The sequence below is a fragment of the Labrus mixtus genome, chromosome 7, assembly GCF_963584025.1.
Source record: "Labrus mixtus chromosome 7, fLabMix1.1, whole genome shotgun sequence".
Lineage (NCBI taxonomy): Eukaryota > Metazoa > Chordata > Actinopteri > Labriformes > Labridae > Labrus > Labrus mixtus.
The window spans coordinates 3,344,142-3,368,336 of NC_083618.1; the positions used below are offsets into that span (position 1 = coordinate 3,344,142).

At 42.1% G+C, this 24,195-nt stretch overlaps 2 protein-coding genes across 5 annotated transcripts in view; both read left to right on the forward strand.

The window, feature by feature from the left end:
- Positions 1-24,195, forward strand: part of LOC132977512 (MICOS complex subunit mic25a-like) — a 291,593-nt gene that overhangs the window by 139,205 nt on the left and 128,193 nt on the right. The gene's annotated exons all lie outside the window — the stretch shown is intronic.
- LOC132977505 (plexin-A1-like) overlaps positions 1-24,195 on the forward strand; it is a 178,636-nt gene that overhangs the window by 30,528 nt on the left and 123,913 nt on the right. For all 4 annotated transcript variants that reach the window (XM_061042116.1, XM_061042119.1, XM_061042118.1 and 1 more), the window contains exons 2-3: positions 2,761-4,204; positions 18,964-19,146. In XM_061042116.1, coding sequence (XP_060898099.1) covers positions 3,023-4,204; positions 18,964-19,146 — 1,365 coding nt within the window. In that variant the 5' untranslated portion in view covers positions 2,761-3,022. The remainder of the gene's footprint in view (positions 1-2,760; positions 4,205-18,963; positions 19,147-24,195) is intronic.

Below are 24,195 nucleotides of genomic sequence, written 5' to 3' on the forward strand. Positions count from 1 at the left end.
GATGTTTTATTTCACATTCTCTGTCTTTATCAGGCACTCTCATTTCCTTGCCTCATTGTATCTTTTCCTCACTTAGTGACATAGGGAAAATGAGGCATCCAGCCTCCTTGCTTGACATAACACTTTAAATTGACATCTGCTCTTGTCGCATGACACGGCTGTACCATTGAGCAAGACATTTTATTTTTTAGATCGGCTCGTTATTTTATTGCGGCTGCTTATGTGGAAGAGGCTGTGATCTGCATCGAGTTGCTTTAATCTCACAGACTGCAGAGCGTGGGTATATCTGATAGCTGCAGCTCAGGCCCTTCTGTCTGCAGTTACCGTGCTGAGCTGCTTCAATCCTCCGGGCTCCCCAGGTGTTTGATTCAAGCGCTGGTATAGCTCTGATTAAAATGCAACAGAAGTGCTGCCTTTTGTTTGGCTCCTGCTGCTCCTCGCTCACCCTTCAGCTCCTCTCTTTCTAGCTCTTTTTTCTCCCTGCAATTCCTCCCTTTTTCTCTGTCTCCCACTTTCTCTTTTTCAAGCTCTGCTCCTCTTTTTCAACTTAGTTTTTTTTTCTCTCACTCCTACACATTTGTCTTCTGCTGGCCTTTCATTTGTGGAAATTGGATGACACCACCTCTCCCTGAACCTGGCTAGCACTGTCTCAGCTGAGCTATGGTTTGCTATTCCACGAACATCGCCACCACTATTTCTCTTCTCTCCTGCGCTCTCCCTCTCTCTCTTCTCTCTCACACTCTTTGCAGTGACTAAAATTGATGAGCAATTCAATGACTCCTCTTACTGAGGTATTTAATTCTTTCAATACTCGGGAAAGTGCATTTATTTTCTTACTGCGAGCTCATCCAAACTCCCTCTCTTATACCTATCCTCAAGTATGGCTGTGTAAACCAAAAAAATAAACAGAAGATTTAGATCTCATTTACATCCATACCTTTGTAAACTGATCACACTCCATGACCCTGACTTGTGCTCTGTGATTGATAGACAGATAGCCTCCTGACCACATGAGGAGCAGGAGGCAGTAACTAAGATAAGAAAGAGAAAGGAAAAACAAATATTCCTCTTTGCCCCTGCTCTCTCTGTCCCTATCTCATATTTCTACCCCTTCCCCCTTTTCCTTCCCTCCTCATCTCACTGTAGTGTCTCATCTTTTCTGATTCGGTGTGGTCATAAAATATCCTTTGCGCAGACACTTTGATAGTCAAGGTGAAATTGAAGTGTGGGGTCCCTGGGAGAGTTGCGTCCTGTTTTGCATAATCAGCATTTACAGGAGAGCTAATGTTCCAGTTTTGCAGGAACATGATTGGCTTGTCAAGTAACAGCATGCACCCTACAAACCCAACTCCTCCTCATCATAGTATTGTTGTTGCAGGACATCTTAAGAAGCAATTGCTCTCCCTCTTGATGCCTTCTCCTGTCCTCCTTGTCTTTACCTGTAAAACCCGTTTCCTATAAATCATTATAATATGAATATGTACCTTACAGCGGGAGACTATCCCTGTCAGACAGGAGGGGGGGACGTGGGGTCTCCTGAAAAAACAAAACAAAACAACAACACAGAAGTAGCAGACTAAGCAATAGAGTCCGCTATACGATGCTATAATTAAAACATTTGCCTTTATATCAATGCTACGTGTTGTTCAATGGAATCGCACTACCAACAAATTAGCAGACAACAACATACTGACGAAAAGAAAACGTAACCTTGCAGCAGTCACAGTATATAAGCATCACCGCCCTCTCCTGCTGGCTCAGGGTGAATTCTGCGGATAATATCCTGTTGCGTTCTCAGCTCACTTGGACTTGCTGCGGAAAGTTCAGTTCAGCCAGGTTAAAATGTTTTTTTTTTTGGCCACCACATATATACCTAGACCTCCACTGAGCTAATCACTGCATGTTTCAATATGAAAGTGGTCTCGATCTAGTGGTCTAGATAGATACACAGTAGCTGTATAAAAGGAGACGGGAAGGATTTGAATTTGATGACTGATTGTGGTCAGAAAACGGGGAAGATTTAGCTCTGTCTGTTTTCTAAGATAAGGACCCTTCAACAACCATCAGTGATTGGTAAACCAGAATTATGCTGTATTTTTAGCACACATCATAGTCAGAGGTCCTTGTATTTCTGTATGCTTCAGTTTGTCCATTTGTCCTGGTGTATACATTATATTGTAATCACTGCCTCCTGAGGGAATTGGGAGTTTGTCGGGTGACCTGCTGTGCTTGCATGAGCGCCTGATGCACGAGTACTTTTGCCAGAACTGCAGGCGTAATTACAATAAGGGGTTACTTGATAGTGTGTTGATGCTGTTGAAACTCATGACAGGAAAGCCTCCAAGCAGACCTAGCAATAAATTGCTTGCTGTCAATGTAACAGTGCCCACTGGCAATTTTTCAGACCAACGCCTCCTCCAAAGCCACCATGGTGAAGTTGAAAGTTATAAAATATTAAAGAGTTCAATGTTGTGAGTCCATAACTCATTCCAGCAACACTCGCATTATGCGTTCAGAGCCTTTAATAATCGGCCCATGCCTCCCCTGCTATCTTCACCCGTAATTAAATGCTGACACACATTTGCCTTCCAGACTTGATTTGATATAATTTATTTATCACTGGGGCAAATGTCAGCTGGATTTTTTTCTGGTTTGGGCTATGCAATATGTGAGCATGATAGGCCTCTCTGCCTGCTTGATGCATAGTCAATAGGAAATGTTTCTTGGATACTTACCATTTTTTTTTTCTCTGCCTTACAGGGCTCCAACCTCGTGTCTATACGGATGATGTTCCCGATGACGGCCTGCAACGCTAAGAGTGGGACAGCGGATCAATAGGACTATTGTTTACCCTCCCTTAAACCCGCTCTCTCTCCCTCTAACTGTCCTTCTTCATTCCTTGAAAGAAGAGAGAACCAAAACCTGACTGTGGAATTGGTACCAGAGCTTGTACTCCTCATCCTTCTCCTTCTCTCTTTCTCCTTCCCCAACCCCCTAAGCCTTTCCTCCTGACAGCCCAGATATGTGCCCCCTAGCTCGGTCAGCGGCTTCGCCTGGCCAGGGGAACTTCTTCCTCCTCTTGGGGCTCTTGCTTATCATGAGCTCATCCTTCTCTGGAGGCCAACCCCCGCCCTTCAAAAGATTTGCCCCTTCTGAGTCAGGGCTTACACATCTGGCCATCCACAACAAAACTGGGGAAGTCTATGTGGGTGCTGTCAACTGGATTTTTAAGTTGTCTAGCAACCTCACCAAACTGCGCAGCCACATGACCGGCCCGGTGGTGGACAATGAGAAGTGTTACCCTCCGCCGAGTGTCCAGTCATGCCCTCATGACTTGGCCCAAACCCCCAACGTGAACAAGCTGCTTCTCATAGACTATGCACAGAATCGCCTCATAGCTTGTGGCAGCACTTCACAGGGGATCTGCCAGTTCCTCCGTTTGGACGACCTCTTCAAGCTGGGTGAGCCCCACCATCGCAAGGAGCACTACCTCTCCAGTGTGGCAGAGTCAGGCACCATGTCTGGGGTCATCATAAGTTCCCCTCACAGTCCGACGAGCAAGCTTTTTATTGGAACACCCATTGATGGAAAGTCCGAGTACTTCCCTACGCTGTCCAGCCGCAAGCTGATGGAGAATGAAGAAAACGCGGACATGTTCAGCTTTGTTTATCAGGATGAGTTCGTCTCCTCTCAGCTGAAGATCCCCTCAGACACTTTGTCCAAATTCCCTGCTTTCGACATCTATTATGTGTATAGCTTTAGCAGTGAACAGTTTGTGTACTATCTGACGATGCAGCTGGATACCCAGTTGACCTCACCTGATGCCAGCGGAGAGCAGTTCTTCACCTCCAAAATTGTCCGCCTCTGCGTGGACGACCCCAAGTTCTACTCCTACGTCGAGTTCCCGATTGGCTGCACTAAAGACGGGGTGGAGTACCGCCTGGTGCAGGATGCCTTCTTGGCTAGGCCCGGCCGGCAGCTGGCCAACTCATTGGGGATCTCAGAGAATGAAGACATCCTCTTCACAATCTTCTCACAGGGTCAGAAGAATCGGGCCAAACCACCCAAAGAGTCAGCACTGTGCCTGTTCACCCTGAGGAGGATAAAAGAAAAGATCAAAGAAAGAATTCAGTCCTGCTACAAAGGAGATGGGAAGCTCTCCTTACCCTGGCTGCTTAACAAGGAGCTCGCCTGCATCAACTCGGTAAGCTCCAATCTACTCTTTCTGTTTTCTTGAGTTTTCAGTTGAGTACTTACTTACTTTCTTAACTTTATTTTTTCCCTTAAAATCATTTGGTCTACTTATCAGTGAGTGGACAAATATCATGCTATGATCATTTAGAAAGTGATCTAGACTCTGATAGCATTATAGTTAGTGGGCCCTTTTTAAACCAGTCTAATGGGAGAGTTTTACAACATTGCTTTTCACTGATGAACAAGAACAAACGTATTACAAAAGTGTAATTTGTGCCTTCTCTATTTATACTTCTCTACTAAAAATCCCACCTTTTAATTGAATAAACTCCATGCTAAATTAATCCACAAGTGACTCATTCACTTCCTTCTGCCAACTTCTACAACTAGAACCTCAGTGTGCTCTGAGTTCGTCAGACAGGGGACATCATGAGCCCAGTCCCCTGGATTTGTGAAATGTCAATCAGCAGTAGCACTTGTGCACACACATATACACCTAATATGGTTCAGTGCACTGCAGTGTGAGATCCTGGGGGATAGCATGAGTGAGACCATGGAGATCCATGGAGCATGGCCCTGCATGCATTAAAGAGGACACAGCTCAAACTGACTTGCATACTTGCTCTCACACCTGAAACATTAAGGTACTACACAGTTAAAAATCAAATAATGAGCATCCGTTATACACCTGTATTCATCTTCTATTTCTCTCTAACCTTCGTCCCTCATACTCTTCTTTCTCCCTGCTGTAAACCCCCCGCTTTTCAGGCTACATCCGCCTGAATCCTCTTATATTTTTGTTCCTTCTATTAGTGTTTGATGAGCCTCGCTCTTAAGTGACCACCTGTCTCAGAGACCCCATCTTTCTTTTTGTGTGCTCTTTAAATTCACCCATCCTTCCCCTCCGTCTTGCTCTTTCTTAAGATGGCTTAATTAAAGCACTTTTTAAAGCTTTTTCTGAAATGTCAGCGCACCATTTTTCCGGCAGGTGTCCTCCCTTTACATACAAACACAAACCATTTACCCTGTGTTGCATAAAATTGAGTGCTTTAATTGCTAAGAAAAGCCCCTTTGCTTGGTGCACGTCTTTATTAGCTTGAGTGCACAGGTGAATTTTGTGTGTGGTAGTGTAAGTAATGTGAAAGACCCCGCCAAGACCTCTTTCCCCTCCCTTTCTTTCTCTTTATTTCCACCTTCTATAGATGTTGTAGTATCTTTCCTGTTCAGTGCTTCTCTTTCTCAGGGCCCATCACTTTCACAATAGCTCTGAGTAAAAAAAAAAAAAGCAGGCTATTTCATTTATTTCAATTAGACCTTTGGACTTGTGCAGCAGGGACTCAGGACTCTTAGGTGCAGAATTCTGTGGTATAAAACCAAATCATTGAAATCAACCATTTACTGTATGTGGGTTGGAGGAACATCCCTAACTCACTGAACTGTTGGTCAAACACACGTCAGGTAGAAAATTCTGTTGTGCTGACACGACCTCTTACCTCATCAGCATGTAGCGAGAGGAAAATATTATTACCTTCATGATAACTCTTACTAGATAGACCATTGAACTTCAAATATATTTACTGTTGTGCAGTGTGTTTGCTTTTGATAAGACTCCAACTACACATCCTGCTTTGCTTTTCACCTAACATAGCCGTGCCAATGAAGATTGTAGATACTTAAGCTTTTTGTATTAGAAAAGGCAAAGCTGTAACAAAAAACAATAGTTAAAAAGACTCATGATCCATAACATCAGGGTCCTAACGACACACAAACGAAATGCAGCATTAATCTGTAAATCACATGCACTTGCACATTTCCTATCACAGAGCAGTGATGTTGTTACTCTTTAAGTCAGATCCTTTATCCCTCCTCACAGTTTGTCATTTGGGTTTGTTACAACGTTTTAGATAAAAATCAAATTCACTTACGTCAGTGTCCCCTCAAAAACTGTCCAACATAAGCTGTCATCAACAATGATGTAATAGCCTCACAGATAAGCTCATTGGCTGACCCCACGGCAGCAGCAAGGCTGGGGGGGTCGTCTTCAGGTTAATGACGTCCGCCCCGTTGCCCCTAAGCACTGACCTGATGTCAGCTGCAGGCGAATGACCTCAACCTCAGTCAGTGATCCATAGGACCTCAAATCTGACCTCGTATGAATGCCTGATATTATTTTTTTCACTGTGGGAGCTGGTGCTGTGCAACATAACTAAACACAACCACAAACTCCTCTGTAGCATCACTACACTCAGCTGTTGATGAATTGTGTAGACAAATAACAAGAGACAACAACATATTAGACATGAAGTTTCATTTTCCTACATTAATAACTAGCTGATTTACTCCATGCAAAACTATTAACATGCAATCATTAACTGGAAGCGCTAACAAATCGACCCAATATAACATCAACTTCAGCCAGGACCTAAGGGTAGAAAACCCCCCAGGAGAGAGTTTGTTTCAAGCCAAAGTTTGTTTTTACATTACTGTTGTGTTATTTACCTAAAATACATTTGATGAGGTTGTAACTATTCTAACCTTCTATGTACTTAACTTATGAGCATAACTAGGAGTCATTTTTACTTTTCTATTTCTCTCACTGAGCAAAGGAATTTAAACTGGTGATCTCCCACTCCACAGCTCTCTAGTGTTTAGGCTACTGGTGTTGGCACTGAACCCCACCCACATTTTCTCAGCCATTCCAGCCTTACCCATGTGACTGAGCAGTGTGGGAAAGGCAGTGTAATGTGGGAGTGGAGGGCTGACTATGTTCAGTTGACCCTGCCACATAGTGGTGGAGAGGGCAAGGCAGGGGTGGAGGTGAGGGAGGCCTGGACAGCTGTTAGCCACACAGCCATGATGGATGACCAGGCGCTCTGTCAGCTCCCTGTGTTGACTTCATGTTAGTGCTGCATCATGATTTGTTCGCCTCTGGTCATCATTAGGATGACATTTTCTTCTGCCCTCTTAAAGCAAATGTTTGGGGACACCAGAGGTTACTATATTGGACAAAGCAGTCACACAAAAACAAACACGCATACACACACCGGCCATTACCTTGTTCTGATACCTGGCTATATTTGACTTCTGTGTTGTGTGTGTGTGTGTTTGTTTGTGTGTCTCTGTTTTGTCCCTGAGCTTTATTGGTAAACCCCTGACCTTCTCCCCGGTTTGAGAGTGGATCAATACAAACCATTTCCATACAGAGGGAGGAAGAGAGAGAATGCAAGACTGAGAGCAAGAGAGAGAGTGTGTGGTGCCAGGTTAAGGGTGTGTGAGATGGAGCTGAATTTGAAAAAAGACAGGTGGGATAAGGAGAATGTGTTGTAAATGGAGCGGGGGGGGGAGACATAAAAGAAAGAGAGGCAGGGTGTGGGGCTAGTGAAAAAAAGGAGAGAACACAAGAGAAACTGAGAGAGGAAGAGTTGGACTCAGCAATGTAAGGGGGAGAGTTAGGGAATGTAAAGGATGATGTAGGAGATGGAGTGAGTGTGAGAATAAGAGAGTGAGTCAAAGAAGAGGCTTGGAGTAAAAGAAAAGTGATGGAGAGAGAAAAGTGAAGTGTTGCATTAAACTGATCTGTAGCAATGGTTGTACACATTGCTATGTGCAAGTGATACAGCCTTATTTTTTGTTTTCGGGCCCTTTTCACCTGCATTCACTGTCTGATGTAGAAATGACTGTGATGTAGGAATGCACATGTATGCTAACTTGATGCTGCAGTTCTGATTCAGTACACAGTATATCCTCAAGCTGCAGAATAGAGGTATGCAGATATGTTTATTTGATGTAAACATCATGTTTTTTTGCTGCAGCACATAATGTGACATCAGTGACACGTTGTGTTTTTAAGGGTGAAAGTTTGACTTTTATTAGAATGGAGACACTGATCATAACTAGAAATTGTTTTTTGTCACCACTGATTTTCTGGCTCTTTCTAAAAAAGTTAGTCGAAAGCAGTCTGATTCCAATCTCCGCCTAACCTACACTTAACCTTAAAGACAAATGGTGCCTATATTAATGAGTATCAAACAGAGAGATAAAAAATGGAATGCAGGGAGAGAGAGAGAGAGAGAGGAGGAAAAGGAGAGAGCATGCAGTCCTTTTACAGCCAGTGTGTGCGCCAAAGACAAGCGGTGATTCACCGACACAGAGAAGAGGGAGGCGAGAGGAAGAGTGATAGCCCCAGAAATCTTTTCGCCCGGCAATGCCAAGAACAGCGGGAGAAAAGGGCGGGTGACAGGGAGAGGGGAGAGCGATAGAGGGAGGAGAGGAGAGGGTGATTGAATGCTGGCTGCGACACAAATAATATCTTGTCCGTCACCTGGCCACCACACTGTCCTCCTCAGCAGCACGCCACTCTGTCATGTCAACTCTCAATGTGCGTGTTTGTGTGTTCCAGTGTGTGTTTATTTGACAGGGTGTGTATATCTAGAAGGTATAGCTGTGATTATAACAAGGACTTAGGAGCAAAAAACTCCTGTGTGTGTGTGTACGTGTCTTTGTTTGAGGTCACTTTCCAGAATATTTTTTTTCACTCACTATATTAATCATATTTAAAGTTAATTACTTGTGTGCTTTGCTCGCCACAGCATGCAAAACGTTATATAAGTCACCTCTAAGGTTATAAAAACACTATTCTATAGTCCCTAAATCCAAGAAAGATATCCAAAGTCTTTGTGTTTAACATCAGGGCAATTTTCTCAAACAGCGTAGAAATGTTTGGTGATTATTTTCCAGGTCTGTTCGGTTGATTATTGAGGCCCTTTCTTTTTTGATGAAAATGGCCTATATAGTGAATCTGATCAATCTCTGCCAGAAGTCATGGTGCTTTTGGCGCCCTAGTCGTCCAAACAGCACAGCGTTTATAGAGTTGTGATTGATAAAATAACTTTGATTGAGGCGCCAGAAAGGATGCTGTTGTTGGTCATAAATGCATATTTAACTCATTCTGACAATAAAGACAGGGTCATGACATCCTGCACAATGTTTTGTACCCTTCAATATGTTTTATTTTCACTTAATTAAAAACAATCAAATCTTTGGAGTATGATAAACCAAGCTTTATCCTGGTGCTACTTTCATGACACAGAACTTTGATGCTTCTTAACATGTCACCTTTGACTTTTCTTGCTACAAATGAGCTTGTTGTAATTAACAATCTTCTAGCGTAGACATATAAGCTGTGAGCCGACATATTACAAGTAATAAATGACTTTAAATGTGACTGAAGGGTAGAAAGAAATTCCTGGTGGAGGAATGTCTCTACATGAGGCTCATACCAAAGACTATTGAACACGTCAGGCTGCTTTCTCTCAATCACAAGATGGATGATGAGGGTTTGAACTGTGTCACAAGCCAATGCATCAATCAATCGGAGAATTGGTCCTTGCACAAAAAGTTGATCTCAAGTATTCATTTTTTGATGCAGCGTAGGCCAGCTGTCGCACGGCCATTAGTGTCAAAGGTGAGAAGTGATGTATAGCCCGGAATCAATATTGAACATATCACTTTGGATTGTCGTCTATTGTGTTTATTGCTGTGGCCTGTATGTGTTCAAGACTTGAGTTGTGAGACAGTGTGGAGGGAGTTTTGAATTTTTTTTCCCTTTTTAGTTTTTATTGGGGATTATAAAGACACACATGCACACACACACACACACACACACAAACATAGAAAGATTTAGATCAAACATATTATCACCAATGCTAAGTTGTGCTTTTGGTCGTGTCAGATTAATTTGTCAGAGTAGTAGAGATGCTAAACTAAGTGATGACAAGCGGCACCTTGGACTGACTACAGCACTATAGCAGATGCATATAAGTTAACCGAACCTTTTACCTATGGATGATAAAACACATAATATTACATTGACTCTCTGAATTGATTACATCACAGGCTCTCTTTATGTCTAAGACCCTGTATTTGCTCTCAGACTTAGTTTCCTAGTTTTTCTTTATTTCTTTAATCCTGTTTTCCGTTTACTTTTGGTGATGTTGGACAAATCTTCTTTGTCCGTCTCTGAGCGTCTCATCTCATGTCCGTGCCACGCTGTAACCTCTGTGAAACACAGTCCTTCCTGCAGACCTAATTTAAAAGGATGTGCTGGCAAATGCGTTTGAGTAATTAGACCTGATTAATTGAGACAGAGTTGACGACTAGAGTTAATTGACAGTCTAAATGAGTTGAACTAGGAGACACTGATTGGCCAGGTGGATTTAAACATTATTCATATTAGTAGGTCATGTTTCCTTTAATATTTGGTGATTTGATTTGAAATATGGGAATTTGTTTTTAGGACAGACGTTTTTGTGTGTGTGTGTGTGTGCACGCCTGTGTTTGAGCTCACAATGTCACACCCACTCCGTGCTCAAGTGTGTCTTTCATCCTATTATTAAAGGACAATAGAAAACCTTTTGGAATAGACCCCATGCAGATGATGTGTGAGCTGCTTAATTCTCCCTCTCTTTATTCCTGACCTTTCTCTCTCTCTCTGAGGAGTGTTTAGCTCAACAAATCCCCATCTCTCGCACCACTCTAATGATACTAATTGTCAGTGTAATTATGTATTGATCTGTACTGTGTGTGGGTGTTGTGTTGCATACATCATTATCAGGAGTAATCAGAAAATGTGGGGCAGAGTTTGTTTCTGTCCAACGCATGCTAATAGTATCAGCGTTTGTTTGTCTGTTTGCTTAAATTTCTCATCTAAAATCTAAATCAGCTTTACCACAACACGCTCTACATACATTACATGCGGATGCATCCTAGTGGTACAAGTTTAGATATATTTTTCCAACATTATTTTTAAACGGCGGCAAATTCCAGAATATTGATCTTAAAACAGTTTATTTTGAAATGATCTTCTCTTGGACAGCAAAAGAAAGTGAACAAAGCTATCTGCTTTGCTTGTTAGACTCTGGAGACAAGGTAGATCCTGTTTTGATTGACATCTATCTGGCTCTGCCGACAGCGTAGGTGCATGTGACAGTCAGTGTTGAGCAGCCCTATAAGATGAGTTGTCTGATTCAGAATCAGTGGACATAGCAGGAGCCCTGCATCTGATGGCTATTCATTTGAATTGGCCAGTGAATGAAAAGTTACAAAATACTTACAGACTAGCAGTTAGCATCCATACATAATAGCTCAGATGCTCTATTTGTGCTCAAAGATACGATTGCAATGCACAATGACAGGTTGGTAAAATTTGCAACTGCTCTATCATTAAGGACTTAAATTCTGCCCGCTAGAACCCAACACATGGCGCACAATAGATCATCTATGCACCACACTAAACTCCTGCAAACGAATAAAGACAACAGCCGTCGACAGTCATGGATGCCATCATCAATATTTTCCTGCAGACTAAGCTCAGGCTGGATGTGAAAAACAGAATATCTGCTGTGTGACTATTGTTGCAATTGGGCTGCAGAATCTATTGTGTTAATTACTAAATAGACATCAGAGCATGACCAGGCCCAACTCAAACCCAATATCAGGACAGTTAACAGAAGCGGGAGTGACAATATTCCATTTTCAATTGAAGCTAATTTTGTTATACTTTTAAGATGGCCTATAGTTATGAACAAAAGGCCCAGAATGACATACCGGTAATAAGACCATTGTGGATTGAGGTTGTAGCTTAGAAATATTTGTTGCAGTTAAAAAGCTTTAAATCTGCTGAACCACTCCTCCACTGCTGGTCCCTGAACAGCTCCAGCAGATCAGCCAAGGGTTAAGCACTTTGCCTAAAGGCACCTGTGTTGGTTGATAATGAAGGAAGAAGAAGGTGCGTGCCTCACTAACTTCCCCCCCATATTTTCCAGCAGCTGTGGAGATTTTCACTGATGATCTGTTGATCGCAAGCGCTTCTCTTGTCTGCCTCCGAGCTCCTCTGATTTGTCTTTTGTTTATTTTCAAGAGACTGTATGCGTCTTTGTGTGCATTCAGTCACACGAGTGCTTCTTCCTCCACATACAGTCTATATTATTCCTCCCCTGTCTTTGCCATTCAGTTGGATTTCAGTCTAAACATGTGGTGACAGCTTTTGGAATCGGCTCTCTGAAAAGGTGCCAACTCCTTGAGGTTTCTCTGTCATCCTGGAGTGCACTCAACATCGAAATTACAACCCTGCAACCCATGAATACAAGACATTTCTTTTTCTTAATTATTGATCAGTTTTGATCAAACAAAATAGTACAGGAAACAACTGCAGCATCTCAGTAGGAAACAATTCATGGATAATAAATAGTTTACACAAAAATACATTTCATCCTAAAATAGGATTTATTTAATTTTACATGTCCAGACTTGAAATTTGAATCACCAGCTTTAAAGAAAACACTTCAGCATCACCAAACACATTTTCCTCTCACAATGTTGGTAATGCATCATGCTTTTTGTTCAGCCTCTTTGAGACATATCGGAAACAAACACACACTGTCTCCATGGAGGTAACAACATCACAGCTGACGTCAGTGTGCATCCTTATGGGATTCTTACATCCTGTTATCTGAAACACAAAGGTTTCTCTTAATTTGTACTAGTTGGTATCACAGTCGATGCTGCATGTATTTACATGCACATGTTCATAGCAACTTATGTGCAGTGTTCTTTTTATGAAGTCTTAAACATGGAGTTTCAGGAGATTCAGAAAATCTGTCATTGCTTTTAAATTGAATGAATGCATGGAGAAATCTTTAGAAAATGTAAATCTCTTTTTAGTAGCTTCTCACAGTTTTAAAGAACGTTTTACAACATTTGCAAAAAAAAGTCACACAGATTTTGTGTGGTGAGTCAATTTTGATCATTCCTTTAATTGAAACAGGAGATGTTTTTAGACTGCATAATAAATGGATCCAACAAAATTCCTTAATTAACATCATGAACAGATTTTGGTATTGTGTAAAAACATAAAATCGTAGCCAGATAACATTCTTTTACTTTGAAAATGTTTGTTGAGGAAGTTGAGAGATGGTAGAAGACTTTGTGTGTTACCATCAAGACCATCAGATGCTACGCTGCTCTCCTGCTTTAAAAGCCAGCACACACTCATAAACTCTGCAGCACATCTTGTGTTTATTCATCTTGAAGTAAAACTCCAGCAGTGTCTCCATAAGTTCAAGGCCCCTGCTGAGATTTCTGGGTAATTTATGAGCTGCCCTCTCCCAGAATCCCTCACTCTGCTTGTAGCCAGTCACATTCACAAACCAACACACATACACACACACACAGCAGGTAAAAGGCACCTGCATCTACCAACGTACTCTTATTAAAATGTTTGTGTGTGCATGGTTGTGTGCTTGCAAATCCGTTCTCATCTGATATGACAACAAGTTGGACGAGGTAAAGCTTGTGTGGTAGGTTCCAGATAATTTGCCTTTCTTACTGTCCTCTTCTCTTCGCTTCACATGGACGCACAGACAGCACACACATAAACACACACAACCTGAACTCTGTCAGTCCAGCAGCAGGTCATTTTAGTGCATATATTTACAATAACATTGAAACACAACACTTATATGTTGATGATGGTATGTATGATGTGTGTATGTGGTGGTTTCATGAGGACACAGCTTTTCACATGCTAGAGGAGAGGCATCTTTTCTTCTTTTTTTTTTACCTTGCACATGCATACACTTACACATGCAACCACATACACTGATGAATTGAAGGCTTGTCACAAAAACATGCTGTCAGCATTAAAAACAGCCACTACTTTCTCTCTGTCCTTTGTTCCTCTCTCTCTTTTCCAGCTCTGTCATACAAAAACACATATGTTGTGCAGTTTTCTCTGTACAAACAGATTTTAAGTATAGAAACACACGCCTGTTTGCATGCTGCCCAGTTAATGCACATAGATGAATGTTTTTGGGTTCCAATCCATGTTTTCTTTCCACCTTAACAGCCATAATTCACTGCAGTACGTTCAATCAACAGCACCATGTATGTTCCTATACATAAGCCCATATTGTATTCTGCTGTTTCCACATGTTTCACTGAATGGAGCTTACTATTGACCAATTCCACTTGAGGTCGGCATAATGTGCGCCCGCCTGCCCGAACATATTTTCTTGACGTAATAAGTTAAAGAAATAGCAATCATAGGGAAATGATTATCCAACCATTTCCCTTTCGTCGATGCGGACCAGCCAGCGCACATCTGCAATTAGTCAGTGTTATTGTGGGCTGAGTTGAGTACACACTCGTGTTTGGTGCCATATGAATGACTATATTTCATCGTAATTCAGTGTGAGAAATGGGTGAAGCAACTCCACCCAGGGGAGAGCAACACAGTTATGGCTGTTTTCTGACAAAACATTCAGTGTGTGTGTATGTGTCTGGGTGTTTGTGTGTAGGTGTGTTTGTCTTTGTGTGCAATGCCATATAGTCTCAGCAGTATCTCGGTCACATATTTCTCTGTGACCTTGAATATCAGTTGACAGCTCACATGTGCTGTATATACACACCACAAGAATAATGCTGCACACTAAGCCTGTTTATTAACCCTTTCAGTCTGGGTGTATGATAGCAATTATGATCTGTGTAATACTTAATAGATTGTCAAAAATATGAAACTACAGCTCTTTTGAAATCAACAACTAGCTAGGTCGAGGCCTTGGCAGGGTGTGTCCTTCCATTTTTATCTGGGGTGGCCCAATGGGGCTCTGACTTGGGTCTATGGGTCTTCTTAAGTTAGTTTGTACAGACACACTGATGCATCGCATTTATTTACACTTTCTGCCTCCACCTATCATATGTACTTTAACTACGAACATTAAACTATAGGATAGATGGTAATTGTTTTTAACATAACGGTGGGGCAACATGTAAATTCTATAACACAGTTGAAGATTTCAGAGTCCTGCCTCTGACAATGCAAATAGCCTATCATACTTTAGGATTTTGGGGTAGCATCTGGGGGTGGGTGGGTGGAGGGGATCTCTTGGCCAACCCCTGGATCGGCCCCTGGGACTAGTTGGTACGATGAGATGGCATCATGACCGGAAGTCTACAGTCAGGTATACATATCTGTTTTCACAGATAAATAAAAAGCTAAATCCTTGTCAGACGATAGCTGCTGAGTTCTGAGATTGCATTTCAGCCAATGTGGTTGACCTCTTTGGCTCTCCTCAAGGACAGTTTTCCTTCATACAAGAACAATCTGCTCAAACACAATCGTTCAGACATCAGAACAGCTCCAACACCAAAAATATCGTTTGCCAACAGATTCTGCACATGACTATTTCTTCTTAAAGAGAATAATCCTATGGTTTTTGTTTCACTCAAATTACACTTCCTGTTTTTATTGAAAAGAAAAATAATTAAGAAATCAAAACAAGAAACCTCTTTTCTTTTAAATGTCTTAGACCCTGTTACCAAAGTCACTGGAAGGTTGTCCTCTTAACTCTTTCCCCCCGTAGAGTTGTGTGTCTTTGAAACCCATTTTAGGCAGTCTCCAGCCGGTAACCCTGCAGAGACCACAGGGGGAAATATTCTTTCCATACTGAATATCAGCCCCAGCTCACGTGGGAATCTTTTTAGTGCCTCAAATTGTAGAGCCCACATCAGAATGTAGCCTCCATTAAAATGTTTTCCAACCTCATGGGAAACGCCTGTTATTCCATGCTGATCCATGCTGTTTAAACCCTCCAGACCTGCAGGAATGCAATAGCACCTTTACCCTTCAGTGCCCCACTGGGACCTATACAGGCTGCTGTGTGTGATTGTGTGTGCATTGTGTGTGTGTACTACTCTATGTTAACCCTTATAGACTCTAGGGGATACTGTATACACTATTTTCGACTGTTAGTCTCGTCCATAGAAGATGGATTAACCCTTTTAACTTGTTTCCCTGAGGCCCTGACGTCATGGGATTGCTTGTGTGTGCGTTAGACGCTGCCTTTAATCCATATTGATAGATTTCTATCGCAGGACTATATGGTTTCAGATAGTTGACCCTAGATGTGTGCCATATGAAGACCATGGACGCATATGTTTTGTTGCTTGTAACCAAAACTGTGGACACAGACAATAAACTAGCTAGGTTGGCTGAATGTGTGTATTTGTGTGCGTATGTTGTGCATAGAGTTTACAAGATTTCATGTGTGTTGTCTGTCAGTCGCCTTTGTTCAAGAAAAGAAATGGCCCATTACTGGTCACAAAAGAAAGTTGTTTCAGGTAATGGCTGTGTGTGTCTCCGTTACTTTTACGTACACGCAGACACACTAACAAAAAAAACAAACACACACACTCACACACAGAAGCTTTAATTAAAGTGTCTTCTTTTTTCTTTGCTTTCACCATGTGGCGTCACAGTCCTGAGGAACAAATAGAGAGCAAGACAGAGCAAGCGCTTTGTTGACTTCAGTTGATAGCCTTACCCCACCCTACACACACACAACTAGCAGCAACCTCCAGGGATGAAAATGAAGCCAGCGCATGAATTGTTAAAAAACTGCAGTTCCTCAGGTGTTCACTTAAAGGCTGGCTGCAAAGAGTCTCAAACGCACCCAATTCAGAAATACATTTTTTTTTACAACCTTGTTAAAAAAACTAATTTGGTCTGAATAGCTCATACCTCTACAAGCACAAACTGTACAGGGCATGCATTTTGATATTTTGAGTTTGAGTTAAAGAAATTAAATGAAATTATGATTAATTAGGGGCGTGGCTGATCTGACTAACGGACGGGTGCGTTATAGCTGTTAGCTGGGGGGTTTAAGGCCGCATAAGCTCCAGCTCTTTTTCTATTACTAGGTTGACCGAAAAATTAGTTTGAGTCAGTATTTTCAATACAGCGACGACTATCACTGGGCTTCAAAAGTGCGCTTCAGTAATGAATGGGTGATATTACCGAGACTACGTCCATGTTTCATACAGTCTAGGACACGCACCCATACCTCTGCACGGTGTTTGAGGACATGACAGAAGTCCAAAAAGGTGTGTGAGTGACGTGAAGAGGACAAGCTGTGGAGGGAGACTTTGCAGAGGAGAGATGGGTTAATAGGGAGATGCAGAGCGATTAGGTGAGAAGGGACGGTTGGATGGAGGTAGAAAAGGACAGGGCGGGGATATTGATGTTTGCTCGGTTACTGTAGCCGCTTGAAGGAGACAGAGACAGGGAGTAAAAAAGTAGAAGGAAAAAAAAAACGATTATTGACATGTGCTGAGCTGCAGGCAGTTTAGGCAGATTGGGAGGGAGCGAGTGAGGGAGGGAGGGCGTGTGTTATCTTTTCTCATGTTTGGATCAATCAGATGATGTAGTGATAAGACAGTGGATTACACCACCATTTATACACTCTCCAAGTGTATGTGCGTACTAACTCACAATACACATCGCCTGCCACTGGTTGACACACTGACGCTTATTTAGTTACACACTTAAGCGGTCAGTCAACAAGCTCAGGTCTAACACACCTCTGTCTACACACTACCACTAACACTCTTATGGTCTCTTAAGAAAATCAGCCTTGTAGATGTTATTTAATTTATTTTATTTTATAAAGGTACAGTAACCAAGATTAAATACTTGTTAATGCACTTGAGCCATCTGCAAGGCTGCTCCCTTTCTATGATGTTGAATAACCTATCAATGCTTTACATAACAGCTCGGAGCATACCTTTTATAGAGATGAAATGTACCAAGTTAAAAAACAGCAACATTATCTGTTAATTGGTAGATTTGTTTTTGTTGGAGTAATAGTTGAACGTTTACAGTACCATGAAGGAAAAAAAAAATCTCCAATGCAGTTTCCTAAAGCTTCAATATCATATTCTCGATATTTTGCAAACGTTAGCTATATCAGTGTTACCTTTCTGTAAGTCATCAATGCAAAAAATTATTTAATTGATTCTTTTATAAGCAACATTTCTGATCAAATCAGACTGTTATTAGATTTACTCTAAAAATGTGATGATAATTTAACAAAACGTTCATTGTCTGTTGAACTTTCATCCAACTCCACAGGCAACTGATTCTACTTATGTGTGTGTGTGTCTGCATGTGTGTGTGTGTGGCCACTGGTTAAGGCATCATATGGGTCAGTGGGTTGCCCTGGGCGATGGGCCTCTTATGATGCAGGAATGCAGCATATATTGTCACATGGTCACCAGCCTCAGCGCCGTGTCAGGGCTATGACTGAACCCTTAACAATCTGCTGAAGGGTTTTTCATGGTGGGATTGAGTTCAGAGAAAGAGAAAGAAGGGTGTGTTTATGAATGGCTCATAATTGAATTGGCTGCTTAACTTGTTGTGTAATGAAATTAAAGTGTTGAAATAAGAGGATTCACCTTTAGCCCTGTCTGTACTCTCACTGTGATGAGTTGACTTACAGGGCTCTGCTGCTGTTCTCAGAGGTGTCTTTGGAAATGATGGAGTCAAATGCCTGGTGTCTGGAAGTTGATCCAGCCCAGGCCCTTTGTTGTTACATAACCTGTTCTCCCCCAGTGCTCCTTCTCTCCATGCTTCAAACTTTTAGAGGGCATCATTTAAACTCTAATAAGTCATGCTGTGGATGAACTGAATCAGGGAAAAAAATCACGAGACATAGTTGCATGAATAGTTAAAGTCATACTTTCTTACTTAAAAAGGTCCAGACTATAGTGCCAACATCCTAATACCAAATAAACATATCGTACCGTAAGTGACGTAAAGCTACAAAATGTTCATAATCAGATGACATCCACCAATCAGAACCATGTTTTTGAACAATAAGCCAATTCTTTTATACTGTACCTCTTGCCTCATTGTTGTCTTTTTCCTTTCTACAGCCACTCCAAATCGACGATAACTTCTGCGGCCAGGACTTTAACCAGCCTCTGGGAGGAACCAGCACCATCGAGGGCATCCCGCTCTTCATCGACAAAGATGATGGCATGACCTCGGTGGCAGCATACGACTACCGCGGCAACACTGTTGCTTTTGTTGGCACAAGGAACGGAAAACTGAAGAAGGTAGGAATTTTTTTCATAATTGTGGGTTAAAGCAGAGTTGTTATGTGATTGTCATTTTTAGGACATGTACAGAAAGGAAACAACTTATTAAGTGTAATTTATTGCTGGTCTGAATGTCGAGCATCTTTCAGAGAGTGGTGGTCATCGTCCACTTGAGCGCTAGCTTGAAGCTTTATCTTTGTGCTGTGAACAAAGCATTTACAGGAACTTTTTTTACAATAAGATTTAACGCACACAGCTCCATTTTTCTCATTAGTGGGCATTTTCAAGAACCTCTTAGAAACCCGTTTGCTTAACGAGCAATTTAAAGCAAGCTTGAGGCTGCTCTGTCGACGACTGTCATGGCAGTCAAGTCACGTCAGTCATAAAACATTACTGCTGTGTCTGAATGCCACGTAGAGCCTCGCCTCTAATTTTAAGAGCTTGCTTTCAATCAATCAATCAGCTCTGACTCGGGAATGTATCTTCTCCAGTCAACTGTGCAGTGAGGAGACATTCAGGTGGGCAGATAGAGGACAGAGTGGTTTGACAGGACAGTTAGCTGATGCGTTCAAAGGGTTTTTAGTTTTGTCTTCTCTTAGAGTCAGACTTTGAAGAGCAATAAATTCATGTTTTAACTTTAGATTTTTGTTGATTTTAATGGTAAATTGTACATAACTGCTTTTGGATCGTATATTAAAGGCACCCAACTGCTATATGCCATCATTTCTGTAATACTGTTATGTTTGTGTATATATTTGTTACTATGCAGCAAGTCTGTGTGTGTGTGTGTGTGTGTGTGTGTGTGTGTGTGTGTGTGTATCCAGTCTATGGAGGACAGAGCTCTCGGGGTAAATGGTGGCTCATTAGAATTCACCCGCTTTCCCTCCGCACTGCTCAAGACCTGTCATCCATTCAATATTATGAATGTATAATCAGCCTGTGTGCTTGTGCACTCTGAGTACGTGTTTGTGTATGCACGCGGCGTTTTTGTGTGTTTGTCACTCACAATACACATAACAGTGTGTGTGTGTGTGTGTGTGTGTGTGTGTGTGTGTGTGTGTGTGTGATGTGTTTATGAAGGAGTGAGAGACAACAAACAATGCAATGTTGACTAAGATTCAGGGCTGTGCATTTGTCAAAGTGACATCCATTCACTTAGCCTGGCAGTAGTCCCTTTATTTATTTAGCTGTCGTCACATGTCCTCTGTGCGGTTGAGGGATCTGTGCTCAGGCTGTGTCACCTGGGAAAGCCATGCTGCAGCAGGTGGTTGAGGTGTGTCTTTTGTATGCGTAAATGTTAGTGTGTGTGTGTGTGTGTGTGTGTGTGTGTGTGTGTGTGTGTGTGTGTGTGTGTGTGTGTGTGTGTGTGTGTGTGTGTGTGTGTGTGTGTGTGTGTGTGTGTGTGTGTGTGTGTGTGTGTGTGTGTGTGTGTGTGTGTGTGTGTGTGTGTGTGTGTGTGTGTGTGTGTGTGTGTGTGTGTGTGTGTGTGTGTGTGTGTGTGTGTGTGTGTGTGTGTGTGTGTGTGTGTGTGTGTGTGTGTGTGTGTGTGTGTGTGTGTGTGTGTGTGTGTGTGTGTGTGTGTGTGTGTGTGTGTGTGTGTGTGTGTGTGTGTGTGTGTGTGTGTGTGTGTGTGTGTGTGTGTGTGTGTGTGTGTGAAACGACTGAGCCAAAGAGCCTGCACAATTCTTCTGGCTGCCTTCTGTTTCAGACTTAATATAAATCCAAAAAAATAATTTTGTTCTTGGAAAATATTCAATTAACAAAGAAAAGAACAATATCTAAAAGCTCACATTATGGCACTCGCAGATTCACAGAGAGACTTGCAGCAGTGCCAATTTAAATCCTGCTTTGAAGGAAACCAAGTGAAACATTTGACAGAAAAAAAGTAATAAAGTGATAGATAAAAAAAAAAAATTGAAAAAAGGAACAGAGTCAGTACTGTCTGTTGCTCTCTGCTTTGGCACACGTTCAACCTCTTCCTCTACGAGTTCTTGAGGGTCAGTGTTTCTATAAGTGTGTTCTTATTGTCTTATAGACGTAACAAAATGTTTAAACCACACTCCACCAGGGTGTGTTTTCACATTTTGACAGTTGTGTGGGAGTGCTTTTTGCAGACCATGATGCCATTATCGTGGAGCGTTGTCCTATTCTTATACTGTCCCTCTTGACTTTCCCTCACAAGTGTTGAATGCTGTTTATGTAGCCACGCCTGAGGATGTGGAAGGGAGAGAGTTATAGGAACTGGGAGGATATTTGCAGGATGGAAGATTAGATAGAAGCAGCTCTCCTTTCTGTCACAGTTTGGGATATAGAGATGGGAAGGATTTTACAAATCCAAACAAAGTGGCTTCAAAGGTGACAGCTATTTATTTATAAATAATGAAAATCAATGGATGATTTCCTCATTAGGATCGTGGAATGTGTTCACTTTTAGATAGTTAGAGTAGTAATATTTTACCTGAAGCATCTCTTCATTCGTCACCGTGCTGAACTAAAAGCACTTAAAAATCCTGTGTTAGCTACTCTCAGTCTATTTTTAACCAACTCTATTGCTCAAGGTTGTCCAGAGCAACAAGATGATGGCACAAACAACATATTTAATGCACTAATGAAGTCCCTCTGTGCTTTGTTGGAAACACACAAACACACAAACACACCAAGGATGCTATTACTAATGAATCCTGGTTTGTTGGGACAAAGATAGGGGGGAGAGAGAGGAAGGGAGATAGATTATGAATAAGCAGATGGAGAGGAAAAACACTAGAAGAGGTAGAGAAGAGCAGGAAGTAATGAGCAGAGGTGATGTCCACCGGTGTGATTAACCAATTCCAGCGGTCATCTGGATGCCGCTGTGGTCAAGGACACAGCAGCGGCCATCTGACTGCCCTGTACTTAATATTTAGGATTAAAGACCTCCATTCACTTTGACTGTTTCATTACATCTGTCTGCTCTGTCAATGGTCACTGGGTGTCTCTCTTCTTCTGTGCCCGCCCTGTTTTGTCTTTTACCGACCTTTTTAAACGAGCGCTGTTCGTGCAGAAAGAAGCAGCAGATGGACGTCCAAATGAAACTCTGATTCAGTGATTCGGGCGATTCTCTTGGCCACTTCTGCATTTTAAGGCGCTGTTGAGCATTGACAATAGAAGGGCATCCACCATGACCCTCACACACTCGCAAGCACATACACAAACTCGATAGGTGGCCTGAGGACAAAAGAGAGGATCCTGGTCGATAATCCAATACCTATTAAAAGTGCTTGTTTTTGATACTACACATAGACACGTGAGGATTCCTCAGCTGCGCCCTCCACCGGGAGCAGATTCACGCCATCTGCTGTATGTTTGTGGCCAGGTGGTTGGAGCCCCCGGTGCCTGGTGTTTGCCCACTGTGGCCGTGCCAGGCTCAGGTGGGCGCGGTAGGGAGTTGCCGCTTAATGCCTATTCATCTGAATGAGGCTTCAATGAAGCAGAGCGGGGCTTTTAACATGGGCAGGAGGAGGGGAGAGTAACACTGGGGAGGCGAGTGGAACAGAAAACATGTTAGAAAAGTCAAACCATTGTTCTTGATTTTTAATTAAAAAAGTTTATCAACATGGAAAAGAACATTCTGAAAAATGTGAAGCTGAGAGCAGCAGAGTGCCAGTTCGTTAGTGGGAGAGTGTCACAAAAGAGAACATAATTCACCTCTGCATTAGCTTAAGTGTTTCCTAAAACTGATTGGTATCTGTTCCAGTGAGGTGTCCTTGAGCTAGAGCCCTGGCTTCTATCAGTTTCCTCATCCTTAATGGTGAGAGGATGACAGCTTGGGCAGAGAAGTAACAATCTAAACATCAAATGCTAGATTAGATTTGATACAGTAAAGCTGCAACACACAGGAGGCCTCAACACAGAGCTCTTTTCATCAAACTGGACGGTTGATTATTGATACTGTCATTTTTTTTAACACAACCTTTATTTATAGGCTGTGGACAAAATACACTTAAGTTAGACAATACAATACAATCAAAAATAATAATAGAACAATAAGAATTACACATTGACATTTAAGCTTCACCAAATGTGATACAAGGCAGTGTAAGGTAAAAGCAGTCATGCTACCTGTGGTAAAATGTCCGTTATAAACATTTACAAACATCATTAAAAATGCAGGAGATGTTATTTCTTTGCACCTTCTGCATTTTGTTGTATCTCACATCTCGCCATTCCAGGGTCAAAATCAAGCGACAGTTTGTTGTTTGTGTGTTTATGTTGTCATGTAACGTCATTGATGTATTCCACTGGGACTGCCGGTGTCACCATCAAGAGACCATGTCACAGCGTAATTGACTGATGATTGTTATTCTAGTGGTGCATAATGCTGCCCTGTCAAAGTCCCCAGTGTTTGTGTTTGTGTGCTGGCACACATGCCTGTGGTTTACATTTAAATGTCTGTGTCCACCTCCCAAGCTTTCACAGAGCAGACCTCCACCCAGAGAGCAACAAATAAATACACTGTGGGAACACACAGCTTACAGTTGACCAGTTAGTGTAGTCACAGAGAAGTGATGATGGACGAGAAGGCTTTTTCTCACAATCTGCTCGTATCTTTCTGCCTGATAAGATTTTAAACCGAAACCCCTTATCAGAAAATTTAACGTAGTGACATTCGTTCTGTGCATGCCTGTATGTGTGTGTGTGGATTTTTTATGTCGTCATTTGGCCTGGCCACGAGTTGTTTAGCCCTGGCAGCTGCACAGAGGCTGCCTTTGTGCAGGCGTTTGGTCGCCCTCGGTCATTAGTTCACAACACTGCGTTGGGTCACACACACACACACACACACACACACACGAACAAACACACTCACACACAAACCCCAAGAGCGGAGCGGATGAGAGAGAGAGACGGGGGGGGGGGGGGGGGGGCGATGGAGATGTAGTGAATAATGAAAGGGATCAGATCAGTTATGGGAATTGAAGTTCAGACAAAATAGATGATTTACACTTTACATCGAACACTCCGTTTTTCCACTTAATTTAGCTCCGTTCCCTAAGCGCCATCAGTCATCTAATCTTATCAGGATGTTCCCGA